This window comes from Podarcis erhardii, assembly GCF_964252035.2.
Source record: "Podarcis erhardii genome assembly, chromosome: 2".
In the NCBI taxonomy this organism is placed as follows: Eukaryota; Metazoa; Chordata; class Lepidosauria; order Squamata; family Lacertidae; genus Podarcis; species Podarcis erhardii.
The window spans coordinates 32,625,413-32,645,852 of record NC_138498.1 but is presented as its reverse complement, the minus strand read 5'-3'; the positions used below and the strand labels follow the sequence as shown (position 1 = coordinate 32,645,852).

General features: G+C 47.8%; 2 protein-coding genes and 1 pseudogene across 3 annotated transcripts; 1 reads left to right on the top strand and 2 right to left on the bottom strand.

Moving 5' to 3' along the window:
• Nucleotides 1-1,596: 1,596 nt before the first annotated feature.
• On the bottom strand, nucleotides 1,597-2,691 carry LOC309335875 (14-3-3 protein gamma pseudogene; annotated as a pseudogene). Its single transcript has one exon. The product of its transcript is annotated as a 14-3-3 protein gamma pseudogene (transcript).
• Nucleotides 2,692-4,574: 1,883 nt separating this feature from the next.
• On the top strand, nucleotides 4,575-9,248 carry DCXR (dicarbonyl and L-xylulose reductase). The gene is made up of 8 exons (XM_081851140.1): nucleotides 4,575-4,737; nucleotides 4,828-4,925; nucleotides 5,730-5,884; nucleotides 6,390-6,432; nucleotides 6,815-6,914; nucleotides 7,115-7,179; nucleotides 7,704-7,821; nucleotides 8,443-9,248. The coding sequence occupies exons 1-8, from the start codon at nucleotides 4,689-4,691 to the stop codon at nucleotides 8,544-8,546; spliced, it is 732 nt and encodes a 243-aa protein (XP_081707266.1). The 5' UTR covers nucleotides 4,575-4,688; the 3' UTR covers nucleotides 8,547-9,248.
• Nucleotides 8,589-16,111, bottom strand: RAC3 (Rac family small GTPase 3). The gene is made up of 6 exons (XM_081851141.1): nucleotides 15,759-16,111; nucleotides 12,332-12,403; nucleotides 10,889-11,006; nucleotides 10,456-10,518; nucleotides 9,991-10,150; nucleotides 8,589-9,755 (listed from the first exon to the last, which is right to left on the bottom strand). Exons 1-6 carry the CDS (start codon nucleotides 15,791-15,793, stop codon nucleotides 9,625-9,627), a joined length of 579 nt encoding a protein of 192 aa, XP_081707267.1. The 5' UTR covers nucleotides 15,794-16,111; the 3' UTR covers nucleotides 8,589-9,624.
• Between the last annotated feature and the right edge of the window lie 4,329 nt (nucleotides 16,112-20,440).

Below are 20,440 nucleotides of genomic sequence, written 5' to 3'. Positions count from 1 at the left end.
ATCCTCAGCTAGTATGGCTAATGGGCAGGGATAATGGAAGTTGTAGTCCAACCCCATCTAGAGGGCACCATGGTGGCTATCCCTGCTATAGAGTATACCTGCTTATTGTCTGTGCAGAGCACTGGCGAGAAGTGAAGTGTTTGGAGTGTTGAATTGTTTGTGCATGATTAGACTGCTGCAGCCTCTGCTGCTATTTCTGAATGCAGGAGCATTCCCAGTGAAATCCCCTCCCACCCCACCCAGAAATAAATATTTTATTGTAAACCACCCTGTGATCCTGTAAAGAAGGGTGGTATAGAAATTTAATAAATGATAATGAGAAATAGCAATTTTCAGAAGTGTGTTATTTTTTTATTCTCAATCGTGAAAAACCTTGGAACATCCAACTGCCTCTCTACACAGCACTGAAGGAGCACTGAACCCAGTATAGCTCAGTTGTTGGAGCACGAGACTCTTAATTTCAGGGTTATGGGTTTGAGACCCACGCTGGGCAAAAGATTCCTACATTGCAGGGGGTTAGATTAGGTGACCCTTGTGGTCCTTTCCAATTCTAGGATTCTAATAGCTTTTTATAAACACCACAGCTCTTAAAGTTTTAGTAGAGTAAAATGAGGAGTCGAGTCTGCAACTAGCTGTGATGTCTGATTGAGCGTCAGCAAAGGCTTAAAGATGGTTTTGAGGCACAGGAGAATAAACTCAAGCCTTGCAGTGCATAAGGTGGTGGTGTCAGTTTTCCAGACTTAATTGGGGCCTTAAGATCTTCTGCTTTGTTCACTTGTACTTCTTTTTGTACAAGTGTCAATTTGTCAATTTGTCAATTTAGCCATGCTCAATTTGCTCATGTACAAGTTTTCGTTTTGAGCAAATGATGTTGGCACTTACTGGTTTAGCAACTACCACATTTCTTTTCTAGAAAATGAATCTAAAAAATAAAGTGTTTCACTAACTCTCCTTTCCTTCTGAGTTGCTGTACCATTTTTTTGAATGGTATTCAGGACTTAGTTAATATTCCGGTACATGCATCCTCATAATGGGTCCCTGCTGAAAACATGCATTTAATACATTTTCCCTATCTAAAATGCAATATTAGAATAAACCTACATGCTGATTATCTAAGAGATTGTAAGCATTTTGAAACCTTTTTAATGTACGTCTAAGAACTTAGAATGGTTCACATTCCAGTGCTTAATTTTAATGGGGGAAATGTATGTTTAGAAACAACCAGTGCCTCTTGCTGTGACTCAGTCACCCTGACCATGTGATAACGGTATTAATCGAATGTCACAGGAATAGTTTTTTCAAACAGTTTGACAAAGGTGATTCAACTCTTAAGCTGTGCAAAAGTATTTTACACAAAGTACAAAGTTACCATGGTTCCTTCCAGCATTAACTAAAGCCATAACAGTGTTTACCCATCTCTCTCTGTGTGTGTTTGTTTACCCATCTCTGAACATTCTCCACAGTAGATGTCTTAACACACTGAAAGATACCAGTCTGTTCTGCCAATTTCTTCTAGTTGTTTGCCAGGAGTTTATCTGAAGCATGTATTTCATCTACTCTCAATCGTGGAGTAGTAAATGGCACAGAGAAGAGGACCAGGGTGCGATGGCAAGATTTAATTTTTTTGTTAGTCCCTAGCATTACATAATATCCTGTAAGATTTGAACCTTTACAGCAGTACAGCCAAAGTGCATTAGGAATGGGCTATTATTGCTAGCAGGGACACATGCATTTACATGAGTCATCTATGGAATGGGTCTGGTACCTGGCAAATGTAATACTGTACAAAGGCTAAGGGAGTCTGTATTGTTGCTGCTCCTCAATGGATTCTATGGTTCATTTCACTGTGGTTAAAATGCCAGTTTCAGGACTCCAGTTATTAGCCTTCAAGCTCTCCCCCGTTGCTCTCCTCCTGCTGTGGTTGGGTACCAGTCCACTGCACAATGTTGTCCCTCAGGTGCTGCATGATGACTGTGGATTCCTTGTAATACTCTAGGCTGAGAGTCTCCAGTCCAGCGATTGCCTTATCGAACGCAGCCTTGGCCAGTTTGGTTGCCTGCTGAGGGTTGTTGAGAACCTCATAATAAAGGATGGAGTAATTCAGAGCCACAGCCAAAGCCAACGGATGAGTAGGTTCCAAATGCCACTGACTGATTTCCTGAGCCTCCCCATAAACTTTCTGCGCAGATTTCACAAGCGTCTCCTTGACATCGGGCAGGGCCACCTCAGCTAAGAAGCGGTAGTTGTCCCCTTTCATCTTCAGGTAAAACGCCCGGCTTTCATAATCTGTGTCACTGCAGTGCTTCAGCAGTACGTGGTCTAAGAGGCTGAGGATCTCCCAACACTCTGCTTCCAGCTCCTTCTTTATGGTCTCGCGGTAAGCTTGTGCTTGTTCCTTCTGCTTTCCCACTCCTTGCTCCACGGAGTGCTTTAGCCGTCGCCAAGAAGAGCACCGCTCCTGTGTTAGGAGCTTGTAGGCCTCAGAAAGCAGGGTCTTCTCCTCGTGGGTTAGTGGGTCTTTCCCTTCCATCACAAGCTGCCTCATGGCAGTGGCCATGTCCTTGTACCTGCCACATTGTTCTGCTAGCTGTGCTGCCTGCACCAGCTGCTTGCGGCTCAACATTGACAGGGAGAGGCCAGCAGTCGCAGACTGGCCTGAATGGGCCAGGGGGAGATTCTAGCTGTGTGGCAGGCAGCAAGTGATGTCACAGGGACAGGAATGTTCTGGAATGTTCCGAAGCAGCCAATTTTATTTCCACAAAAAGCTGGGTGGTAGGGAACAGGAATCCTGCCGCCTTTCGAGTAGGAAATTATGTCAAGTGGCAGGCCTCAAGTAGCCCGTCATCTGTTGTGTTTGGAAATGTGGTGTGTTCCAACGCAAGTGTTACAGAATCAAAACACAGACGATCAAAATCAAAAAGTGTCATGGCGCAATTGCACGAAATGTGGGTTAGTAAAGATAATGCCAGCCTTGTTACTAAGGCTCTTTTTACAAATAAGAATTAGGCTGGTGAAGAATAGCAGGCTAGAAGCACAGCTGGCAGGCAAAGGAGAAACATTGTCACTGGTCTGCTGTGTTTGTGGAGGCTGCAGAGGCGGCTTCACTTCCTCCCCATCCAAGCTAATTTCCACACTGACAATGGAGGCCATTACTCCCCGTCCTCCAAGTATGGAAGCTGAGTCACTTGACAAAGGTGAAACAACGCTCTGTCCCTCCTCGCCTATGTGGAATTCCTGGTCACCAGTGGTGACCAAGGAGGGCTTTATCAGTTGCACCCACCCTGCTTACAGAATTTGTTCTTTATGGAGGCTCACCCGGGCCCTACATTGATGCATGTGTTTACTTATGTTGTGAACCCTCTCTAAGATCCATGGGTGCTGGGCTGTATAGATATTTAATGAAGGTAATACTTCTTTATTATTAAGTTTAACTTAAACGATATTGTGTTATAGTGTGCACCCCCCTGATATGTTTTATGATATGGTGCTGCAGAATACTTGCTTCATATAATTAAATAAAAATATTCCCCTAGGCTTTTTAACCTGATATTTCACTGCTGTTTGTTTATTTTACTGTTTTATTTATTTATTTGTATGAACTACCTTGGACATGCATAAAGATAAATACTGACTGCACACCGATTCAGAATCCAGCAAATACGATATCCAGTAGCTTGTTTTCAGTCCTGTGATGATGATCTGGGTTCACGGAGCAGGTCAGAGCTGAGAACTGTCTTTTTTATTTTTATTTTTAAGAGGGGGTGTCCAGTAACAATGGGATTATGGAAGTGTAAGAATGGACCATTAAATTACTGGAGACCAGAGACGTTTACCTGAATGTTGCCAGTAAGAATTACCCATGATCGGTGTCCCTCAAGGCCAGTTTATTTTATTTGAGATCATTTATGAAGATGGGTAAAAGCGCAAAGGGGCCAGCGTGCAAATGAATGGAATATACCACACTCAGTTGAACTTGGGTTTTTCTTTCTTTCTTTCTTCTAGGCACTTGCTTGAGGCGAGGCAATTTAGCAATTTGAGGATTAACAACACCCAGTGGGCAACACTAAAGGGCTGCCATAAACCGCTTTCCTTCTCAGCCCTCCCGACCTGCAATATGAGGTTAATAGTAATAATATTAAAAAATGAATTACATTGACAGGCACGTGTGACATCCTCTCCGGTCCCGCCTCACCCCGCCTGCAAAATGGGGTAAAAATGAAAACAAAACACCGTGGACAATATCTGTGCAGGGCAATTTTTAAGATGTTTCCAGAAAACGTTGCAAATTGAAAGAAAAAGAATGACCGGGACTGGGGAGAAGGTCCCCATCCCTAGGGGAGAGGGAAGTCTTCGCATTCGCCATTGCCTCTTAGGGAGAACAGCAGCTACAAAATTCAGAAGGGAAACATGGCGACAGAAGCAACGGAGCAGACCCATCTTTTAGACAAAGGAAAGGCTAGTCTGCTACTGTTTACCTCTGTGTGGGCGGAGTAAACCTGAGACGGGAGAAAAAGGAGCCCCGTTTTCAAGCGGGAGGGAAGGGGCGGTTCCGGGGCGAGCTGTGATTGGCAGGGTGCGAGAGGGGCGGTCCCGGTCTTGCCCCGCCTCCCTCTTTGCACGCCCCGCGCTCTGATCTTCGCCCCGAGGCGGGGACTCCGGACTCCAGACTTTCTGCGCCACGGCGGGAGATGGAGGGCTTCTCGGGACGCCGGGCTCTGGTGACGGGGGCGGGCAAAGGTACCGGCCAGGGGTCTCCGGCCTGAAAGCAGCGGCCCCCGCGCACCCTCTCCGGCCATTTAAGAGGCATTTCCTTCCTCCTTTTTGCAGGGATCGGCCGGGCTGTGGCGGTGGCGCTGAGCCGTGCCGGGGCCCAGGTGGTCGCGCTGAGCCGGACCCAGGCGGATCTCGACCACCTGCAAAAGGAGGTAGTCCTTCTTCAATGCCTCTTTCAGAAAAGCTCGTGTAGGGTCGTCAAGCTTCTGAGAGGGCTCTTACTGGCTGGGGTTGCCCACACTCATGCTCCCACCTACCGACCAGCTGATCCCTGATCCTATATAGTTAGCTGATCTTCATGGAGACCCGGTGCTGAGAAAAGCTTCACTTGCTGAATTTCTTATCACTACCTACACTATTCAGGGTGTAGGAGCATTACTGAGAAACAATGTGATAGCTGGGGGGCGGGGCGGTTATTATCTGCCTGCACAGTTTTGCCTTCCATGCAATCCTTGTGATATTTTCACCTGTGGCACCATTTGTGTGATTATTATTAATGTAGGGTACAAAATGTAAAATGCACATTCCAGCTTGTGTAGATCTTACACAGAATCTTACGAGTTGGAAAGGAGCACAAAGATCATAATTCTAAGCCAACCCCGGTAATGCAGGAATCTTTTGCCCAACCTGGGTCTCAAACCCACAACGCTGAGATTAAGAGTCTCATGCTTTCTACCAACTGAGCTATCCCTCATCCAAGATGTTACATTCTCAAATGAGATGCAGACGATGTCACACACACTTGTGTAAAAGTGCCCCAATGATACAGAATTAATTTCAGGGTGAAGATAGGATCTGACAACCCTAGTCTTGAACCATCAACCACATACGTCTTCAGCCTATTCTGTGCGTCTGTATGTTTGTTGGAAGAACAGGAACTGGGGCACCAGCAGACCCAGATTCTCTTCTGCTCCACTAGTTTAACCCCGATCTCTATCTGTTTTCTCTGTTCTTAGTGCCCTGACATCCAGACGCTATGCATAGACTTAGGAGACTGGGAGGCCACAGAGGCAGCACTGAGCACAGTGGGGGATATTGACCTGTTGGTGAATAATGCTGCTGTAGCACTGCTGCAACCATTCCTACAGGTGACCAAGGAGGCCTTTGACAGGTAATCCCAGACCCGGGGCTACAGGCAGGTTCCCTTGTTGGTATCTGGTGGTTAGGGGAAGAGATGCCTAATTTCACACTGCAAGCTGTCATACAATTAATTATGTGCCTTGCAGATTCTCACTTTGAGCCTTAGAGGCTTTCTGCATTCAATTCTGAAAGACGTGTAATAAAACCTTTATCCTAGATTGATGTTTTGCCAAATAAAAGAGCTGGCTCAATCTGGTCTGTGACCGTTTAATAAAATTTGATTTGATTTGAAAGAGCTGGCTCACAGAGGCGCCAAACACAACTCTTCCTGCCACTGTAGAGAGAGAGACGGAGGGGGTTGTTTTATTTTATCTGCTTGGTTATTGTCAAGGCAGATCCGTTGCTAAAATAAGGGGGCGGTGCTCTGTTTGCAGGTTACAAGTGTTGTCCCTGCATACTTTTGTCTCTAGCAGTAACCTCAAGGCATTGCTGTCTGCTTTGCTTTACATATTTAATCGGACTTTGCTTTTATGTAGGTCTTTCAATGTCAACCTTCGGGCCGCACTGCATGTCTCCCAGGTGAGAAGTCTGCGTGGTGTTGGGAGGGCAATGCTCACTTCTGAGCAGCCAAGCAAAAGACTCAAGAGGCTGGGCTAGTATTCTGGCCTCCCGTAGGAATTCTAGCTCAATCCTATGCATGTTCATTCTGAAGTAAACACTCACAAATAAACAATGGAATTTACTCCCCTAGTAAGTGCATAGGACCACAGCCTTAAGGTGTTAAACATGTAGAGCTTTGACCATGCTGTCACATGCTCCTTCAGGGCTGAGGTACATTAGAACTTCTCCATGTAACTGCTCCTCTGTGCTCAAGGCTTGTCTTTAGTTACAATGGTGACAGTGCACATTAAACCCCAAGCTACAATGTCCTCACCCCTTTATCGGGTGCCATGCGTTTCAGATTGTTGCTCGGAAACTGATTGCCAGGGGAGCGCCGGGTGCAATTGTGAATGTCTCAAGCCAGGCATCTCATCGGGCTCTGACCGATCATACGGTTTACTGTGAGTAAAACTACAAGGTTTTTGCTGCTGTACTTCCTGCTAAACACAGGTGGAATCTGCAAGCAGTAATTGCAGTGACAACGTTGCCTCAAGCCCTGCTTGTTCAAGCTGGCCATGGATGAGAGCGTGAGGGGCAGGATTGGGGTGTGGGGATGAGCAGGCAGCAACCCAGTACACTAAATTCTCTTGTTGTGTTGAAGGTTCCACCAAGAGTGCCTTGGATATGCTGACAAAGACAATGGCTCTGGAGCTGGGTCCCCATAAGGTAAGAACTGAACCTTGATGAATCATTATAAGAATGTGAACATCTGGAGTGGAAAAGGCCATGAGAACTATAGAGCAGTCAGAGTAGAGTAAGCAGAGGCTAATAGTGGTTGAATCAGGATATATGCCTATGGCAGTGTTGAGGAACCTGTGCCCCCCCCCCCCACCAAATGTTGTTAGACTATAATTCCTATCAGTCTCAGTCAACATGGCCACATGGTCAGGGATGATGGGAGTTGTAGTCCAAGAACATCTGGGAAGGCCACTTGGTTCATCATCCCTGATGTAGGCCAAAGAGGAAAACTCAGCTGGATCCTGCCCTGAAGGTAATCAGGTTGAATAAGTCAGAATCATGTATATTCCTACATGCCAGTTGGGAAAATCTCTGTCTCTGGAGATTTCTGTTTATGGACAAGAATGGTTATAAAAGAGGGGGAAGATCTGAAAGCCCCAGCAGGTGTCCTGCTGGCATGAATGGGCTAAGCCTGCATTCATTATCTCCTTTCCTGTCCTTGCTTTTTCAAGATTCGGGTGAACAGTGTGAACCCCACGGTGGTCATGACGGACATGGGCCGCCTCAACTGGACTGATCCCCAGAAAGCTGGACCTATGATTAGCCGCATCCCTTTGGGGAAATTTGCAGGTAACTTGAAGCATCAGTTTCCCATGAGGAGCGCAAGTGGGGGGCATCTGTAGCTTTGGAAACCTAGTAGAAAAGAGAAGAGCATGGCAGCCTCCTCTGAGTAACATGGAACAGTTGAGATTGCCTCTGACTTCCCCAAAAATACCCTGCTTCCACTGGGCTAAAGGGACTGTGTCTCAAAATGAAGGAGGATTGCTTACCATTTAAGATCATGGCAAATGGACATCCTTCCAGGGACAGGCAAAACTGCTATTTCCCCTTTTCCTGATAGACATGTAACTAGTCAGTACATGCGTTAGTTAGTAGTCAGGAGAGTGCAGTTTTCACACACGGGCTATACTACCCCTGTCCTGTATGGATTTGCTTGAAAAGCACACTAACCATTGAAAACTGCCTTGGGAGAAATCACATGCAGGAGTCCTATCACATGTATAACTGGTTGACAGACTCCAGCTAGTATCTGCCAGAGAGAACAGTCTTGGGGCAGGGCTACAGCACATATGGAAGTGCAAGGATGGGGAAGATCTTGTTTGGAGTTTGGGGCATTTCATCCACCTCTGAAAGCCCAAGGGGATTCCGTGGACTTGATTGCCTAGAGCTGCCTCTGGTCTATCATTACAGAGGTGGACGATGTGGTGAACAGCATTCTCTTCCTGCTGAGCAACCAAAGCAACATGACGACAGGTGCCATGCTGCCAGTTGACGGGGGATTCCTTGCCTGCTAAAATCCAGCATTTGCTTCCGTCTTCCCTGTGTGATTTGTTCCCCCTACTGAGTCATCTGGAACAGACTGAGACGTGGAATGAAATTCTGTGGAACATGGATGGGGAACTTGCCGCAACTCCAGATCTTCATGGGCCCCAGCTCCCATCAGCCTGGCCAATAACCAGGGATGACAGATGTTGTGGCCACAGAGAGAGAGACCAAGTGGGAGGTTCCATTAGTGGATCCATGCGGAAAATGAGGGCTCTGGGATGCTTGCGTCTGCCACTGACCCTGAACAAATCACACTTCCTTACTTATGGAGAAATGTTTATTGTATAAAATAAGAGGTGTTCAGCTCATCACTCTACACGATGATTAAAAACTGGACCCGTCTCCATCCCAACCCCTCCAAAGCTCTCCCTGCTCCATCCCCCAGTCCATCCCACCTGATAAAAGGAAGGGGTTGGCCATAACCCTTTCCACCTGCATCATCTTTAATCTTACAGAAAGGTTCCTGCCATCTGGCCCTATCCTGCTCAAGAGGCCTTCCTCCAACTCTCCATCTTTGGGAGAGCTGATGGTCTGTAAAACCAGCTGAGGAGCAGCACACAGGCTGATATCCTGAAAGGCGAAGGCAGCTTGGGATGGCACAGAGCTGCACTGATCATTTAGCTTTGCTAGTGTCTCGTGCAAATAAAGCACTATAAAGGCTGCTTCTTCAACCTGTGTCCCGTTTGTCTTTCCCTGCCCCAGCTGGGGTTTGTTACCTGCTCCTGCCACAATGCTCTAGCACCAATAGAAGTAGTAATAAAGGGCTGGTCTTTCCATTCACGCATTACCCCCCCCCCCGGCATGGAGACACGGGGAGCATGCACCTCCCACTGCTCCGCCCTGGGGGTGGGACAGCATTGAGCTCCTCCTCCTCCCATGCGGCCCTTTTACATCGACACAGACGTTAAATCAAAGAGACATTTAAAAAACACTGACTTCGTACATGATGAAGGGCCCCGCCTCTCCCATTGCGGGAACACCCAGCGAACGCTTCCTCCTGGCACATACAAGGAGGAGACACCCATAACATGCTGAACTCAGACGCCCTTAGAACACGGTGCACTTCTTGCCAGGCTTCTTCACGGGGGGAGGACAGAGCACAGCACGGATGGCTTCATCAAAGACAGTCTTGAGGCCACGCTGTGTAAGGGCAGAACACTCTAGGTACTTGACTGAACCTGGAGGAATTCAGGAGACAACATGACTTAGGGAGAGTTGCGATTTCTCTGCTTCCCCCTCAGATCCTTAAACCTTGATTATAAAATTCTTTTTCCGGGGGGAAGCAAGGTTCTAGTGCACATGATAGACAAAAAGATGGAAAAGCACAGAAGCTAACACTTCTAATTGTTGAGAGAATGCTGTGTCCCCCTCAGTTCACCATTGCTTCCTGTAGCCCACACTTCCAAGACTCACCAATTTCCCTGGCCATAGCTAGACCCTGAGGGTAGGTAATGGGAGCCAGCTTCTTGTCACGCAGCCTCTCAATGGTGTCCTTGTCATCCCTCAGATCCAGCTTGGTGCCCACCAAAATGATTGGTGTGTTGGGGCAGTGATGTCGAACTTCTGGGTACCACTGAAAATGAGAAGTGAGGGAGTGAATATCCTTGACGGCAGAAGTTACTGTGCGCTAGAAGCAAAATGGTACCCAAGGATAGGTGGCCCTTCCTGACTCTTTGCTTTGCCAAAGATGCCTGGGAGAGGCCTTTAAGAAAATATCCTGATTCTACTTCATTGACTTTTAATCCTGTCCTTGAGGCATCACTCATGTGCTTTGGGCAGCAAGATGAAAGGCACCCTCTCCCAATCTGTGGCTAGGCTGCTACGAACAGGCCTACCTCTTGGTAGTCACTTCCACATTCTTAAGAGAAAGCCTCTTACCTTGGCTCGGACGTTTTCAAAGGAAGCTGGGCTCACCAGTGAGAAGCAAATCAGGAAAACATCCTGCAAGGATACAAGCAGGATACATGACGAGGGTGGTATGTAACCTCTGATGAAACAACAGGTGTAGGAAATGCATCTTGTGCACCTGCAAGCTCTTTGTGTCCCAATACTGTCCTCTCAATTTAGCCCCCGCCCCAAAATACCAGATTTCACAAAAGGGATGTATAATATTGGCTTAATTTTTTATTGAACTGACTGAAGATTTCTCTCATGGTCACATAATTCAAACTTGTTTGTCGCAGAAAGAGCATGGAATGCATTTGTGCATAGTCTACAAGAGTACTGCCTAGTTTGGTAGACGTGGAGGGGCCTTTCTCTAAAAGGAGATAAAATCCGACTCCACTTGTGGAGGGGCAGCCTCATCACTTACCGTCTGTGGGTAGGAAAGAGGTCTTAGCCTGTCATAGTCTTCTTGTCCTGCTGTATCCCACAGTCCCAGGTTTACTGGCTTCCCATCTACCATGACGTTGGCAGAATAATTATCAAACCTGGAGGGGGAAATGTTCCATCAGCCACAGAGAATCACTCTCTACTCCACCATCACAGGTCACACCCTCAGTATCACAGTGCGATCCTATACATACCTACTCCCACTGAGCAATTCGGATTACTCCCAAATAGGTGGGTTTCAGATTGCAACCTTAATTCCATGCTAGATTAATTGTGCTGGAATACTTCCCACTAACTACTTCTCTCTTCTAAAGCAGTAACTATTCACTACACATCTTAGGGCATCCCCTCAATCACATTGCTTTATTTCTTCCTCCACCACACTTAAATCACATCTGTTGTCTAGCCTAATGGTGCCTGAAAAGTAGTAGCACAGTCTCTTCTTCTACCTCCCTACCCCTGCCCCTGGCCGTCTTTATTAAAAATATTATTTTCCTCCCATAACATTTGTTCTTTTTGTTTTTATATAGTGAAATAGCTTTGTTTTGTAATGTTAAACCCCATTAATTTTAAAAGCCCTCAGGAGAAACAGGCACTGATAATGAGAGGCATTTAGGAGGGGCGATTAACATCAGCAGCCCCACTGTGAAAGCTGTCTTAGGACAACCTGCAAGCAGGACATTTTTCAATGATGTCAGAAGGGCCATTTGCTGAATGGGGAAATAAGAAAGATCACAGCCATAGCGGTGGGCATTCCAGGATTATATATTAAGTGATCTGTTGAACTTCCCTTTTAATTCTGCTTCCAGCTGAGAGCAGAAAAGCAATGCCTCAGGATTGTTAAAGCGTGCTAGAGCAGAAGTAACCTGAGTTAATCTGTATATTACATTTCAGTAAGTTACTCAACAGGCAACCTGTACAGAGGTGGAGAATAAGTTTAACACCAACCCTTTCTCTGTTACTTTCCAAGTGAAAGTATGGTAGAAGCATGTAAATGATATGACTCTAGTGAACATTTCCCACAGTGCTATTATTCTTAAGCACAATCCTTGAGGGATGCTATAGCCATCGCAACCAGGGCTATTTTACCCAACAAAATTCCACATAAGAAAAGCAGGCATATAGATCATCTGTGATTTTTTTGCTATGTGTGGACACACACTGGAAAACAATGGCTAATTACAGCTTCCCTGCAGATGTGCCTACAGCAAAATACTTCTTTTTATTTTTAAAGTCATTTGTGTTTAACTTTATCTGGTTTAGTAGACTATTGCTCAATTTGTCCCACTTCAAGTGTCCCTAGGAGTCCCAGTTCCTTCAATACCCAGAGTATCAGCATCCCAGTGTGGGACTTCTACAAACCACCATATTATCTTCGCATGCATGTTATCCCACAGCTATGTAGTAGAACCTTTATACTCACACAGTGGGGATGTATTCTCCGGGGAAGGCATTTGTCGTGTAGCTGATCAACAGACAGGTCTTCCCCACAGCCCTGAAGAAACGAAAGCAGAGCCGTACAGCATAGACACAACAGGATGGCATGGAGTGGGGCTGAGAGGGGGGAGATGGGGTACATTTCCCCAATTCTCAACCACTGGATCAGATCTAGATTTTTGTATAGGTGATCTAGCCTTAACACACCCAAACTTCTTCATTCAGTGACATTGTTCTATGGGGCAGAAAACATACCTTATACAGCAGGGGTACCCAATGTTCTACACTCATCAGCCCCAGCCAGCTTGGCCATGATCAAGATAACTGGAGTTGTAGTATGGCAACAACTGGAAAGCTACCCTTCCCTTATAGTGAGATTCTTCACACACTACTAATCTGGGCTCATAATAACCTAAAAAAACACCCCTCATTGTTGAGACTAACAGGGTGCAATTGGGTTAAAAAGTGAAAACACAATTAATAGCCAAGGATTTTAAGTTCCAACAGGAAAAACGGTGTTCAACGATCCTGCATTTAAGCTTGCTTTTTGCATACCAAGGATCTCTCAATGGCCCAGCCAGCAAGCACAAAAGCCAAAGGGACAAATTTTCACCCATATGATCTCATGTACATGAGAATACATGTGAAAACCATTAGGTAGGAAACAAATGTATTGCTCTCTACTGTCCTTTCTGTGCAACACACATTAAAAAAAAGGATGCTTGTGATATAATGTCTGTGGACTGATTCTGTTAAGATCAGCACCAGCATTGTCTAATGGCAAGCCATTGCATAGGGAGAGGTCACGCACCTTGTACCCAGTCACAGCATTCCCTTCCCATGTGCTGGAAATTTCATTTGCATGCTTGCACTTCTGATTCTTAGCCATTTCACCAGCTCACTGGGTATGGTTTAAAGCAGGCAGTGTTGTGTGGAATTTTTTGACTTCAGGAGGTACTCAAGAGCACGGAGTACCGGCACCTTTTGTTGTTGTTGTTAAAAAGCGTGGCACTTACTGTAAGAACTTCATGCTGAGTACCAGCACCTATTTTTCTAGGGGGTGAGGGCGGGGGCGCATTGAAAGCAGGAATTGCCAACATCTGCAAACAGGGAGATTATTTTAACTTTTATTTGAGTAAAGGTCTGAACAGATTGGGTGAGAGGTGCAGTTTGACCATGTTAGAATTATGCGTTTTAATTTATCTTTGTGAGCATGCAGGAAGACAGTCTTCTCATATCAGTGGAGCAATGAGGCACATAAATGGAGATACCCCAAATCAATGGTGGCAGGGAAGTTGGATCACCCAATGCCTTGTGATAAATATCATGTGGCATTTACAGAATGGTTTTTGAGCATTCAAAGTGATTCGTGTGCATCGCCTAAATAATACTAAGAACCCACTGTAAGGTAGGTCAGTGCTATTGGAAGGGGAAGCCAGGGAACCTGAAGCTGAGAGATTGGGGTGGTGGGAGATTGATGTGCTAGGGCAACAATGAGGTGGGGAGGGGAGAAAGAGAGTCAGAAGAGGGCAGACAACCGCCACAAAAATAGCTGACTGTGTTTGAACCAGATCCTCTGTGCTGAAGGGCCAGCCACAGAGTTCACCGCTAAAGTGATGTCTGAACTAGGGGCTCCTGACTTCACACTGCCATTTATCACATCTGTATTGCACCCTTCTTCTAAGGAGCTAAGGGAGCATACCTGATATCACCTCCTCTTTCTCAACCCTATTGGGTAGGAAAGGCTGAGACTCTGTGATTTGCCCAACCCGCCCCCAGCGGGGCTTTGAACCCAGGTTTCTGTGTTCCATGACCGACATGCCTTCTACAGCACACTACATGCTGAAGCCCTGGCACCAGGTAAAGGTAAAGGGACCCCTGACCATTAGGTCCAGTCGTGGCCGACTCTGGGGTTGCATGGCTCATCTCGCTTTATCGGCCGAGGGAGCCAGCGTACAGCTTTCAGGTCATGTGGCCAGCATGACTAAGCCGCTTCTGGCGAACCAGAGCAGCACACAGAAACGCCGTTTACCTTCCCGCCGGAGAGGTACCTATTTATCTGCTTGCACTTTGACATGCTTTTGAACTACTAGGTTGGCAGGAGCAGGGACCGAGCAACAGGAGCTCACCCTGTTGCGGGGATTCAAACCACCAACCTTCTGATCGGCAAGTCCTGGGCTCTGTGGTTTAACCCACAGCGCCCCCTGCGTCCCTACCACCAGGACAGTTCCCTAAATCCCTGAATCCATCTACCAACATACGGTAGTTATTTGAGCACAATACTGTATTCCTTTGCTGGCCCAAACATTTGAGGTGGCTGGCAACCATCCTTAGGATTCACCCTGCACCAGGGCTTATTGCTGTCAGCTTGCCAAGCTATCTTCACACATCATCCTGGCTGGTGGCACTTAAACCTGCAAGCTGGGGAATCACAGCATTTGAAACAGCCATGGCTCTGTGCGTGTGTGAGAGAGAATGGCACTCCATCAAGACTGGGGATTTGCCCATCTCTGCCAATCTGCAGGGCGGTCATATCATCTTAGGATTCAAAGAAGGAAACACACCTTATCTCAGCCCGCCTCGCTGAATCGGTGTCAGAGCCCCATCACAATAAAAGCAGCCGCCCCGCTCCTCGATCCAGCTGTGTGTATGTGCGCGGGAGAGGCGGGGAGGCGTTGTGCCAAAGGGAAGGCGAAGGGCTTTCATAAAGGCTCCCACCAAACCACATGGCGATGCTAAGTGCGGAAACCCGGAGGACGAACAGAGGGGCAGATCAGAAGCGTGGGGTGGGTGGAAGCCTTCCCTGGAGACCCTAGGAGCCAACTCCTAGGGGGCCGAGGTCCCTTCGCCCCCGCCCCCATAAAATATTTGATGGGGCTCCCCCCCCAAAGTTGACGAGCGTTGCCATTCAAATGGTATGCGTGCGCCTTGTCTTGTGATTGAATACGTGGGGTGGGGCTTACCTGCCCCCCCAATATTTTTATTCAAGTTGGCACCCCTGCTGGAGACTGCAGCAGAAGGGGGGGGCGGCAGCACAGAAGAATGAGAGGAGAGGGGCGGCGGGCAGCTATGATCAGGGGCAAAGGCTGGCAAGGCAATGGGGGGGGTTCGTAGGGCAACAATAGGTGCGTGTGTAAGGGGCGGGCGCGCAGGCATAGGAAAGCAGGCGCCCCCCCAAGAGGCAACTAGATGGGCGTGTGCTCAGATCCCCTCTGCGGGTGGAAACCCACCCCCCTCTTCCCCCAGACGCCCCCCTCCTCCCTTCCAGTGCATCATCCTCTTCCTCTCCGCGAGGCGTTCATTCTCTCCCCGCTAGCCCAGAGCCCCACCCTTGAGGTCCCCTGCCGCCTGGGCCGAGCGCCAGCCTCGCCCATCCGCGCCCCCCGACGGCGATGCCTTCCGGCGGCGCTCACCCGTCTCCCACGACCACACACTTGATGGCCTGCATCTAGCCCCGGCTGCGATGGCGGCGGCGGCGGCGGCGGGCGCCGGGCTCCGTGTGCCTCGTCTTCTTTGGCGATGGATGCCGCCCGCAGCCGCAGTGAAGGAGAGAGAGGGAGGGAGGGAGGGAGGAGAGGGAGCGAGCCAGAGAGAGAGAGAGAGAGAGAGAGAGAGAGAGAGAGACGGGCGGGGCCAGGGAAGGAGGAGGCGGCAGCGTGGGAGTCCTGTGGCCCCTCCCTGCCACCCCTGGACTCGCGTCGGCGGAGCCGTGTGGAAGGAAGCGGGGCAGAGCAGAGGCACCTTGCAGGAGATGCCCAGATCTTAGGACCCAGCAGGCGCCTAGGGAGCAACCCGCGGTAGCTTAGCAACTGACTGGTGCACTGCCTGGTGGCGCCTGGGACAGCAGCAGCCAGCACCGTCGGCGACGGGCGGGGGGGGGGGGGAGATGGTCAGAATCGGGCCCTTTGCAGTCACAGAATCCTAGAACCCGGGAGTTGGAAGGGGGTCCCCGAGGGTCGTCTAGTCCAACCCCCTGCAATGCAGGAATCAGGGCTACAGAACCCCTCCAATCCACCTCTGTTTAGAAACTTCCAGCGAAGGAGAGCCCGGTGCCTGCAAAAGGCAGCCTCTTCTAGTCTAATAGTTATTTGCTGCCTGCATTTATGCCCTGCCTTTTTTGCCAAGGTGCTCCAGATCCTGGAAGAAGAGGAGTGGAGCCCCGGCTGGGTCACAACAAGGGTTTGTTCTGGCCTCCCAGTGGCCAGTCAGGCACCCATAAGTAGCCCCATAGCAGGGCATGGCCTCAACAGCATTGGCCCCACTTGTGTTCGAGTGGCAGACTACCACCACCTCCAACATAGGTGTAGCCAGGGTTTATGGTCTTTTTTGGGGGGCAGGGGAGAACATCAGTTAAGTATTTTTTATTAATTTACTTGATTTGCCCCCTGTCCCCTTTGGCTACTCCCATGACTTCCAATACATGTTATCCTCACAACAAGCATGCGAAGTAGGTGAGGCTGAGAAAGTGTGGCCCAAGGTCACCCCATGAGAACTTAATGGCTGAATGGAAATTCGAACCCTGGGTTCTCTGGCCCTAACTCCAAGAGGTGGGCAAATATGTGAGTGTGGATGACCATCTGTCGTAGATGCTTTAGCTGAGATTGCTGCTGATGGGAGCTGGATCCCAACATTACCTGGAGGACCAGAAGTGCCCTATCCCTGTGGGGAGTCAAACACTGCAACCACTACATTACCGTAGGGGGTTGGCACCTTTCTGCTGGCATGGCCACTGCACCTTTAAATGTCTACAGCAGTCTGATGCTGCTGTTTATCTTTTGAGTCAGATTGAAGTAATTGTTATGTGTGCACAGTATGGTTATTCTGTTGTGAACCACCCTGTGGCCGCATATAAAGAGTGATGCTGACATTCCGCTACAACAGAAAGGGCTGTGGCTCAGATCTGCTTTGTGTGGAAGAGGTCCAAGGTTCACTCGCTGGCATCCTCAGGGTAGGGCTGGGAATGTCTTCTGCCTGAAATCCTGGAGAGCTGCTTGCCTGCCAGTGTTGGCAATACTGAGCTACAAGGCTGTGTCTTCATTGCTATTACAGTGGTACCTCAAGTTACAGACGCTTCAGGTTACAGACTCCGCTAACCCAGAAATAGAACCTCGGGTTAAGAACTTTGCTTCAGGATGAGAACAGAAATTGTGCAGTAGTGGCACGGTGGCCCCATTAGCTAAAGTGGCACCTCAGGTTAAGAACAGTTTCAGGTTAAGAACAGATCTCCGGAACGAATTAAGTTCTTAACCCGAGGTACCACTGTATAAGAGAATGAGGGAGGCATCCATGGTGAGTTCTGGCACCTCTTTTTCTAGAAAAATAGCACTGGATCATGTAGCCATTAGTGTCTTGAGGCTAAGTGGCAGCCCTAGCCGTGCACTGCAAGTGTAATTCTGTGGTTATGGTCAGTAACTTGTTTTACAGAGCTACTTGGAGGGCATCCTGTCAAATGGGATGAAAGAGGTCAGGTTAGCCCTTATGCCCCATTACTGCAGCAACCAGCCTTTTAGTGCATCTCTGGAGTGGCAGAGGCGGGTCTGGAACTTCCTGTCGTTGGTTTCTCCTAAATTGTGACCTGGTGAGGAATTGTGATTTGAAGCCACAGAGCTCCATCTGGCAGCTATATTAGGGGGTTGGTTAAAAGCCCTGATACATAAACTCAAATGAACAGCCTAGTGGAGGCAGCTTCCCAGGCATGAGTGCAGAAACACCCAGCAGCTTTCCTTGCCCTGGAAGCCAACTCAGGCAAGCACCCCAACTCAACACAAGGAACCGTCTATGCAAATCACCATCTTTCCACAAAGCTGCTGGAAACTCAGGTGCCTGAGAACAGGTAACTGACACCCAGTATGGTGTCATGGTTATAGTGTTGGACTAGGGGCTTGGAGACCAGGGTTCAAATCTCCACTCGGCCATGAAGCTCACTCACGGCTTGACCTTGGACCAGCCACTGTCTCAGTCTAGCCTACCTAACAGGGTTATTGTGATGATAAAATGGAGAGGGGAAGAGCCCTGTACACCACCTTGAGCTCCTTGGAGGAAATGTAATGATAACTCAGTTCCGGCACCTCTCATGTGGGCGCCATTGCCATTATAAGAGAACAAGGGAAGCGTTCATGGTGAGTTCCGGCACCTCTTTTTCTAGAAAAATAGCACTGCAGGTGGCGCTGTGGGTTAAACCACAGAGCCTAGGACTTGGCGATTAGAAGGTCAGCGGTTCGAATCCCCGCGACAGGGTGAGCTCCCGTTGCTTGGTCCCTGCTCCTGCCAACCTAGCAGTTCGAAAGCACGTCAAAGTGTAAGTAGATAAATAGGTACCACTCTGGCGGGAAGGTAAACGGCGTTTCCGTGCGCTGCTCTGGTTCGCCAGAAGCGGCTTAGTCATGCTGGCCACATAACCCAGAAGCTGTACACCGGCTCCCTAGGCCAGTAAAGCGAGATGAGCGCTGCAACCCCAGAGTCAGCCACGACTGGACCTAATGGTCAGGGGTCCCTTTACCTTACCTTTATGTGTGTGTACATATAACGTTTTCTCTCAAACTCCACCCAAGAGAACTTATGAAATTATGGCATTCTCAGGGCCTGAGGGGGTGGAGTGGGGGAGCTGAGTTGTGTCTTTAGGATTGAAAATAGATTTGCCAACCATAGTTGCTGCTTGCTGCATCCATGGGGGGCACATTTCTTCTGATCTTTGCTATATAACTTCCTATCAAAGTCATGGTCTAGCAGTCAAGAGCAAGTTCAGGAAACCAATGTAGTTCTCTGGATAGCAGCCAAGCTGTGACCTAAGAGATGCAAAGCTAATTTCAACCATGTGTCTCCAGGAAAGTAATCATGTCTCTCCAGGGGCACCATTTGGGGGGGGGTTGCCCCCTATAACTCTTAGACCATATGCGATTATATTTGCAGCCAATGTACTGGTTTTATACATGGAGTATTATAAGCAGTTGAAAGGCCTTTGTACCAGCTATGCCTGTTTATTTTGCATTATGTAGAAAACCCTTTGTTTTAATGCTGTTACTGCTTAAACTGTATGTTCTTTTCGTGCAACCCTTGCTAGGGCAGTGAATAAATAAATGCAAAGGTATTTGTTAGAAAGTATCTTTGATTTTTTTTTTTTATCTTGTGCATGTTTAATCGCGTAATGGCAACTTTTGTGTGCATTTAAAGTGTGACATGAGGCTCAGAGTCACTTTTAGTGTCATATATGACTACTCATCAGTTGCCACCCGCACATTACGGAAACCTCAAATTGGCACTGAGATTTAGCAAAATAGCTGAAGATGGTTGCTGATTTGCTGCCCCTTTCGATTAGCTCTCCAAAATGCAGGACAAGCCTAAGAGGGAACAAATTTCTGCTTTCCCACAGAATCAGTCAGATCCCATTAAACACCCATGCAAGGATTTTATTATTTTTAAGAGTCTTCCTCATAAAACCTGACGCCTGGGGCACTGTTGATGTGTGCATGGGGGAAGGGATGTCCTTGCCATTGGGCAGAGGGTTGCAGGGCACTGATTACTCCAGACAGACATGAGCAAACAGCACTCAGGTTTCCTCCCAAACCATATAAACAAAGCTTTGAAAGAGCAATAATAAACTAGGGTAGCTTTGTCCTTTTTTTTCACCCCGCTGCCTTTGCAAACACTCTTCTCTAGCTGATCTGTGTCCTTTCTGTCGCCAGCCATGTTGTTTTTCGTATAAGCAGGAGGACACCGTGTTAGTGAAGGCAGAAAAAGGGGCAGATGCTTGAAATCCCACCTCAGGCACATGCAATTCTCAAGCACTATTAAACCCACCACCAATAGATCATCCCTAAAACGGTAAGAAACTTGAAAAGCTACTGAAGATGTACAAAACTTTACAATTATATCCTCGTAGAGTACATCTCCCACAAGGAAGCCACAGCCGTTGGCTAATAATATTCAGGGAAGTTTTTAACGTGTGATATTTTACTGTATTTTTGGTTTCTATGGAAGCCGCCCAGAGTGGCTGGGGAAACCCAGCCAGATGGGCGGGGTACAAATAAATTATTATTATTATTATTATTATTATTATTATTATTATTATTATTAGCCAAGAAAAACTAAGCAGGCC